General features: G+C 44.6%; 1 protein-coding gene across 1 annotated transcript; it reads right to left on the bottom strand.

The window, feature by feature from the left end:
* Window positions 1–109: 109 nt before the first annotated feature.
* Window positions 110–6,469, bottom strand: LOC146573367 (scavenger receptor cysteine-rich type 1 protein M130-like). Its single transcript, XM_085278166.1, has 5 exons — window positions 6,294–6,469; window positions 5,140–5,439; window positions 3,884–4,216; window positions 2,414–2,737; window positions 110–274 (listed from the first exon to the last, which is right to left on the bottom strand). The coding sequence occupies exons 1-5, from the start codon at window positions 6,394–6,396 to the stop codon at window positions 261–263; spliced, it is 1,074 nt and encodes a 357-aa protein (XP_085134292.1). The 5' UTR covers window positions 6,397–6,469; the 3' UTR covers window positions 110–260.
* Between the last annotated feature and the right edge of the window lie 2,233 nt (window positions 6,470–8,702).

Below are 8,702 nucleotides of genomic sequence, written 5' to 3' on the forward strand. Positions count from 1 at the left end.
CTGTTTTTTTGTAAAATTGTCGAGGACGGGTTTCTGGATCCAGCCCAGTACCTCTGACTCAGTTTATATAATTTAAATACCAAATTCATTAAATACCAAAAAATAAGTCTTTTTTTATCATGAGCGCTTTTTATTGGCAACTTAGAGGGCGGATATTTCTCCTTATTAAACCCAGAGTTTGAGCCATGACCCAGAATACTCCGTCCGTCTGTCGGCGCCTCTGCGGTCGATTGTCTGGTCCAGCGTTGTGTCCTCGGCTCTCACCCGCGGCGCCCTGATGAAGACGGCAAAACAGAAGAGTTTCAGTCTGATGTGGAACCACATCTGTGTCCATGTCTGTGACGTAGGTGGGCTTCAGGTCTGACAGGTGGAGCGCATTAATGGGTGAAATGAAAACGCTGCTGTGTGGGGGGGTTACAGTCTACGTTGAGCCAGAATGCATGTGCTTGTCCTGCTAGACCTCAGTGCAGCGTTCGATACTGTTGATCATAATATCCTATTAGAGCGATTAGAACATGCTGTAGGTATTACAAGTACTGCGCTGCAGTGGTTTGTATCATATCTATCTAATAGACTCCAATTCGTGCATGTAAATGGAGAGTCCTCTTCACACACTGAGGTTAATTATGGAGTTCCACAGGGTTCAGTGCTAGGACCAATTCTGTTTACATTATACATGCTTCCCTTAGGCAGCATCATTAGAAGACATAGCATACATTTTCACTGCTATGCAGATGACACCCAGCTCTATCTGTCCATGAAGCCAGATAACACACACCAATTAGTTAAACTGCAGGAATGTCTTAAAGACATAAAGACCTGGATGGCCGCTAACTTTCTGCTTCTTAATTCAGATCAAACTGAGGTTATTGTACTCGGCCCTGAAAATCTTAGAAATATGGTATCTAATCAGATTCTTACTCTGGATGGCATTACCTTGGCCTCCAGTAACACTGTGAGGAACCTTGGAGTCATTTTTGACCAGGACATGTCCTTCAATGCACATATTAAACAAATATGTAAGACTGCTTTCTTCCATTTGCGCAACATCTCTAAAGTTAGAAATATCCTGTCTCAGAGTGACGCTGAAAAACTAGTTCATGCATTTATTACTTCCAGGCTGGACGACTGTAATTCATTATTATCAGGATGTCCAAAAAACTCACTGAAAAGCCTTCAGCTGATCCAAAATGCTGCAGCAAGAGTCCTGACAGGGACTAGAAAGAGAGAGCATATTTCTCCTGTTTTGGCTTCCCTTCATTGGCTTCCTGTTAAATCCAGAATTGAATTCAAAATCCTGCTCCTCACATACAAGGTCTTAAATAATCAGGCCCCATCTTATCTTAATGACCTTGTAGTACCATATCACCCTATTAGAGCGCTCCGCTCTCGCTCTGCAGGCCTACTTGTTGTTCCTAGAGTATTTAAAAGTAGAATGGGAGGCAGAGCCTTCAGTTTTCAGGCCCCTCTTCTGTGGAACCAGCTTCCAGTTTGGATTCGGGAGACAGACACTATCTCTACTTTTAAGATTAGGCTTCAAACGTTCCTTTTTTCTAAAGCATATAGTTAGGGCTGGACCAGGTGACCCTGAATCCTCCCTTTGTTATGCTGCAATAGATGTAGGCTGCCGGGGGATTCCCATGATGCATTGAGTTTTTCCTTTCCAGTCACCTTTCTCACTCACTATGTATTAATAGACCTCTCTGCATTGAATCATATCTGTTATTAACCTCTGTCTCTCTTCCACAGCATGTCTTTATCCTGTCTTCCTTCTCTCACCCCAACCGGTCGCAGCAGATGGCCGCCCCTCCCTGAGCCTGGTTCTGCCGGAGGTTTCTTCCTGTTAAAAGGGAGTTTTTCCTTCCCACTGTCGCCAAAGTGCTTGCTCATAGGGGGTCAAATGATTGTTGGGTTTTTCTCTGTATCTATGAAGCGCCTTGAGGCGACTTTTGTTGTGATTTGGCGCTATATAAATAAAATTGAATTGAATTGAATTGAATTGAATCAGATGTCAGGAAAATGAAATGTGATGCTTTCTTGTAACGATGCAGGAAATTTTCAAAGTATCTTAAAATTGAAAATGATCAAATGTGAAGTTTACAGAAGTTTTCAGACCCTCGGCTGAGAACTTTGGAGAAGCACCCTCGCTCGGATAGTTTATCCCAGACTTCCCAACAGATCAGGGGGAAATGTCTGAACTCAGGATGATGTCAGTGAATCTGAAGCTGACGACTTCCTGTTGTGTGCTGCTCTACAAAAAACATCCTAAACTTCATTCAAATGTTGTTTGACGTTGATGTGTGAAAGTGATCCACAGCTGTCAGGCAGGACTGAGTCGTGCCACGAGTACATCATTTACCAGGAAACTAAACGAGCAGACGACACCCACAGCAAACCGCTTCAAACATCTCACCTGCACAGTTCACCTGAATGACCGAGGAGGAAAGCCGTGGATTTACAGCTCCGCACTCCATCAGCGCAGACTCTCTTCCAAGGCAGTCAGAGAAAAAACGCCACATCGGCATTTTGTTGGGAAGGTTGACGGCTTCGGTGGAAACAGCGATGTCGCAGCCCAGCTGTCTGCACACTATGCCCGCGTGGTTCAGGTCCCAGACTGTGGACTCTGCGCTCACCGGTTTGGTTTCGTTCCCGTTGTGGATGAGAAGCCTCCCAGCACAGGCAGCGGAGTCCTCTCTGGCTCTGAGCACGCCATCGTCCAAAATCACATCTGAATCATCTGTTAGAGACAGACACGTCAAAATGAGGAGGGGCCAAAATCCACTCTGCAGTTACACCTGACCAACGCCACGAGGAAGAAGAGACGCTGACAGAGACGAGGGAGAGAGGTGGCGTTTAAAATTGTGTTTTAAATATGAACAAAATATTTTACTAAAATGTAAAAACTCTAAAAAACATGTTTTTGTAAGGTTTTGAGCTACATGTGGAAAAAAAGACCTGTAGTCATGCTGGTGACCTTATGGGAGATCAGCACGAGAACAAAACAAACACAAACTTCCTCTGCACAGAGAGCACACACATATTCGCATCACAACACCATAAACTGCGTGACAAGTAACTGGGTGGGTAAGGGGGTGAGAGGTGAGCTGAAGTAGCCACGGCCATCCAGCCAGTGTCTTTGTCGTACCTTTGGCTACGTTCACACTGCAGGCGAAAGCGCATCAAATCCGATTTTTTTGACCCTATGCGACCCATATCCGATCATGCTATGACAGTGTGAACGGCGCAAATCCGATATTTTCAAATCCGATCTGGGTCACTTTCGTATGTGGTACTGAATCCGATACATATCCGATGTTTTAGAAAGCGACTGCTGTTTGAACGGTCAGGTCGCATTAAATCCGTCTTTTACGTCACTGACACAAGACAGACGCCAATTATCAGCGCCAGAGAAGACATCGCGAACGCTTCTCTGGCCATCCCGTGTAGATATCAGTGAAACTGTTGGGAAGACAACGTTGGAGAAACGTGAACATTTTATTTGTTCTGTATAATCTGCAGATTCTGACAGAAATCTGCAACTATCCTTTGAAGCAGCGCTCCTCTCTTAAACAGCAATAAGGATCATTATTAGGTTATTTACATTATTATGTAAACAACAAAATAACTTAAAGCAAAAATTGGGAAACATAAAGTCCGAAGTCTTTATATTAAGGGCCATCTATCAAACAATATAGTTTGCTCTGGGTCTAAACAGAGCGCGTTGTGTGTGACGTCTTCTTTTGCGCATGCGGGCCGCTTTGAGCGTTCACACTAGAGCGCGTTTGCTGTCGCATTTTATTTGTAGTGTGAACGAGCAGACAAAAAAATCGGATTTGATCAAAAAATCGGAATTGAGCATCAAGACCTGCAGAGTGAACGTAACCTTTGACAGTGAGCGAGAGCCTCCCGCCCTCAGATGAGAAGCTGTGGCTGAAGACAGTGTTGCGATAGACGCAGCTGTAGGTCCCCTCGTGTGTTTGATTGGCAGCTCTGAACCAGAAGCTGGCCGCGGACATGAACGCTGCTTCGGTCAAGCTGCGGTTTTGGTGGGCGCCGGTGATGCTGAGGATAAAGTTGCCGCCATAGTATCGTGGCTCCACAGAGCAGCTGATCCTGAAAGAGTGACCCTTCCTCACCACGCCCTGCGTTTGGTTCCCAATTGGAGAAGTCTCACTGCCGTCAGTGTAGAAACTGATGTCAGGAGCAGGCAGGACGTCTGTAATGACATCATCATACACCTGATGAGCGCACACGCTTTAAACACTCGAACTGTGTCGTAGAAAACAAAGACGCGTCGGGTTTCAAGTTATTGGATCAGATTTATGAGCTGATGGTGCAAAACCTTTATTAGGGAGGGGCGGGGCTAATGTGACTGAAAGAGGTGTTATTACCACCTTATTACTTATGTATTTGTGTGAGTTTCCCTTCTGAGCAGAAACATTGTGGGTGGATAGAATGAGTAATAAAGATTAATCCTGCAGACGTGAGCTTTGAGGTTAACTTTACTGGATTTAACACCAGTAAAAACCCGTCTTATTCTGCGTCTGCTGCGATAATTCAATGAGACTGCAGCCGCCTTAACCTCTGATCATGACATGTAAATGCTGCAGGATGAAACCCACAAACTACATGAAACACTTGAAGCATTCTCACCAGCTTTTGGCCATCTTGCTGCTTTGACATCAATGTTATGCAGTTATGTGGCGAAACAACGGGCGGCATCGTGTGAAGGTAACTCGACAATCACAGCGTGAGGCGTGACCTCCTGACCTCATCAGCAAAGTGTTTACTGAGGTCATGATTCACAGATGCTTTTTATATACGTATAATTCTTTTTACAGCTGGATGAGTCGCCCCCTGGTGGCCACTGATGAAGACTACTGCTGGAGGATGGGTTAAACTCCGCCCACACCTTTGTGTGACTTCCTGTGTCACTGCCTCCCACTGTCTGGCCTACTCTCTGTACTATAATGTAAAAACACATTTAATCAAAAGAAAACTGGTAAGACCATAGAGAGGAACCTTTGCTGGCGGTCTCAGACCTTTGACCTTTGACCTATGTGAATAAAATCCGTCCATCGCACCTGCAGCTGAACTGACCCTCAGCTCACTGTACAACGAATGCCGTGCTGTTCTCACCTGAGCAGATCACCTCAGTGGTGAAATCTGAGAGGCCCTTCCTCACCGTTCCGCAGTCCGTGAGCGCTCGCTCAGAGCCGTCACAGTCCGAATAAAAGCTCCAGACGTGCCCTTTGGCCCAGTCCCTGACGTTTTGGACTGAAACAGCAGAGCCGCAGTCGAGCTGTCTGCACGCCACGGCGGCCTCCTTCAGGCTCCAGGTGCGCTGTTTGCTCAGCTGTCTCCACTCTGCCTCGTGCTCGAACGTCAGCTTGCCGGCACAACGGTTCCCGTTGCCAACCAACCTCACATCATTGGACGCTGCAACGAAATCATCGGCAACAAGAATCAGACGTGCTGCGACACTGCAGGAGGACACGATGACTGCTGCTGGAAGTAAAACTCACCGAATATTTCAACCTTCCAGCAGCCTGAGAGGGCTGCACAGCGCCTCCATGCTGACAGAGGTTTGTAGAAATCTAGCCGCTGTGCACCAACTCGAGCTTAACTTTATCAGAAATGTTGGTGTTTGATTGTTCTAGCTCGCTCTTCTCAACGCCAGCGGCTATTTTGAATGGTTTCTACGTTTTGTCCTACATCGTGTAAACCGAGTGAATGCTCCCGTTTTTAAAATAAAGATGCTTTTTTATTTACTGTGCACGCTGCGCTGAGTACAGAATCTATTGAGTTTAGCGACTGACTCTGTGATGGAGTTTAAAGTGTTTGTGTTCAATGATTAACAGACTGCTGTCGCAAACACTGACCCACTGACAGGCTTGTTCAGCTTTTAATCAGATCGGCCGTCCTGTGACTGTGGTGCACAGAGAGCATGAAGATGCAAAAGTACTGCTACATAACAACAGCACAGAAAGTGCGAGGGAGTCAGGAGTGTTTGCCCTCCAGCATACTTTCCAAATAAAGCTCTTTAACTGTGGACGATAGATGAACTTAATTTATCCCAGAGCTGGAAAACTCCCTCGGTTTAGTTTTTCTGACTGTGCATCAGAAACAAAGAGGAAGGTGAAATGAATTTACTTCTGCCTGCAGTTTTTGCAGACTGTAGCTCAGCTTAGTGACAAACAGAAGAACAAATGACAGCCGAAGAGAAAACGTCACGATGGAAGAATTGCAGCTGGGAGACGTGTTTATTCAGCTTTAAAGTGAAAGGGACTCACCTGTGGAAAAATGTGCTCCTGCCGGCCTTAGAGCCCAACTCAGCATCAGCACACAATAAAACACAAGTGAAGACCACGTGAAGACCCAGCTCTGCACTCTCATGTTGCTCTGACTTCACAGACCTGCACCAACACTCAGGTTTGTTGGCTCACTCTGCAAATACAGAGTGAGTGCTCTGCTTTAAACACAGCAGTGTTTGCTTTGAATGGTCAATGCTTCATGATCATAGTTCATAGTTCATATGGTAAACATGTTTACAGCCTGATACAGAAACAGCTGTGGTCTGTAATTTCCCGTCGTAGCAGCCGTACAAAACATTTCTATATCTCTTCACAGTGTTGTTCTCAAACATGTTGTCTGCCGTGTGCTTATTAGTGTTGAGTAAGATGAGTTTATCGGGATGTTACGTATCAGCAGTCGAGGAGGTATCTGTGTTTAAAGCAGAAATAGTTTGCTGCTTTATAAGAAAGCCCTCCACAAAGCCAGAACATCTTACTATTCATCACTGATTGAAGACAATAAGAACAACCCCAGGTTTCTCTTCAGCTCTGTAGCCAGGCTGACAAACAGTCAGAGCTCTGCTGAGCCAACCATCCCTTTAACGTTAACTAGTAATGACTTCATGAACTTCACAAATAACATTTTCATTACAGAAAAATTACCCATAATAAACCATCTCTGCCATCAACTGGAGCAGATAACATTATAGTAAAGTGGAGACAGCATTACAGTGCATTGCTTAACTGTATGAAAGGTGAACCATATGAGGACGATTCTGACATGAGCGATGAAACAACAAGTGTAAAAACACATGAAGTAGATGAAGCCGTTCATAGGTTATTGAGAGTAAAGCTTATTGTTTAGATCACATCACTGCAGAACATTAAAACACGCTAGTTTAAGGCTAGCTCCTCTTCTAGCGCTCTGTTTCATTGGCTTTATGATTCATGCCATGCTACCAGACTCAGTGCTGTGTAATGTCCTTGCTCCAGTCATAAAGGACAAAGCTGGAAAAGTGAGTTGTCTGGATAATTAACCTTTGCTGGTTCTGTGGAGAACGGCTGGTTTATTCTCCTGCCTTCTATCTCTCTGGTGTACTTCCTCAAGCGGCTGGCCAAGGCTGTGAGTCTTTGCTTGGCAGTTTCCAAGGCCTCAGGTGTTAGGTATTTTAGTACCATGGTAGCATTTACTGGATATTGTTTTATAGTGACATTATGCAGGAAAACTCTGTCATTCAATAAGGCCCCTTTGTTTTAGTTATTTTTCTCTTTGACCCAAGAATTGATGTGTGAGAATCACAGGCTGGTACAAGGTTGAAATACCACAGAGATCACTCCCTCAGCTACATTAGTTTCTTAATCTTTTAGACGCCTGTTGAGGCCAAATGGTTTGTTTCAGATTTCACTAATGTAAGAACTCTTTGTTTTGTGCCTTGAAAATATGTCGCTGAGATAATCACAATTGTAGCTGAACTAATAAACTACACAAAGGATGCTTCTTCACCCAAGGGCAGGAAGACGCTGCCTTATCTTGGTCTGTACTGGTTTAAACTGATAATCTGCTGTCTCATGAATTTTACCCTCTATATAAACTGTTGTACTTGTGAATAAAGTTGAGTCAATTTGGGAAGACAACCTGAAGCAGTCTCTGTTTTCTTGTTCTCCCAAGCTGCTCCCGAGCTCGTACTAACACGCTGAATGGCATGCTTGAATATTACTTGAGAATATATTTGACTGTGTTACAGACTAAGGGACATTCTCTGCTGATAGACGTCCACGCCTCGGAGGAAGTCGATCCACGGAGTAGGCCTTGGAAACCGTTTCCTTCAATTTTGGTGTCAGAAGTGGGATCCTGACGAAGGTAGGCACTCGTCTTTTATTTTATAAGACTGTGTTATGCCTTTCTCAGTGATCCACATAGAAACGGGATACGCTGACGAGGCCTTCTTCAGTGGCCCACATAGTAACAAGTGGGATACGCTGAGGAGCCTTCATTAGTGGCCCACATAGAAACACAGGAAGTTGCCTGTTGTTTTGTAAATAAAAGCAGAAAGGACACAGGAAGTTGCCTGGGGTCATAAAACGAGAAGTTGCTCGTTAAAAAGATAAAATTGCTAGGAAAAAATCAAGTAACCTCAGGTGTGCCACAGCAAAAATAAAAACTAACTTAAATCCTTCAAAGCGTCTAAACCCCTCTGGAAATCACTGACCATGGGTCAGAATAATTCAAAGACCTTAGACGGGTCCGATAAAAAATCAAAATTAACTGTAAAACCGAAAAAAATAAAATATAAAAATAGCGGCTCAGTACGACTCCCACTTCCGGTTACGTTTAACCCACGCTCGCGAATCAATGAAGACTTCCATGATTACGTATCCAGAACATGCGGAAGTGCTTACGTGACTGAT

The sequence above is a fragment of the Mchenga conophoros genome, linkage group LG6 (assembly GCF_057382185.1).
Source record: "Mchenga conophoros isolate Kocher_MC1m ecotype Shallow Benthic linkage group LG6, M_conophoros_male_GT1.1, whole genome shotgun sequence".
Lineage (NCBI taxonomy): Eukaryota > Metazoa > Chordata > Actinopteri > Cichliformes > Cichlidae > Mchenga > Mchenga conophoros.

Bases quoted from the DNA above. Each gene is read 5' to 3' on its own strand.
- LOC146573367 (XM_085278166.1), bottom strand. From the start codon at position 6,396: ATGAGAGTGCAGAGCTGGGTCTTCACGTGGTCTTCACTTGTGTTTTAT. The intron at 5,440-6,293 runs GTGAGTCCCTTT...ATTTCGTTGCAG, and splicing joins AGGAGCACATTTTTCCACAG to CGTCCAATGATGTGAGGTTG. The intron at 4,217-5,139 runs GTGAGAACAGCA...ATGTCATTACAG, and splicing joins CACTGAGGTGATCTGCTCAG to ACGTCCTGCCTGCTCCTGAC.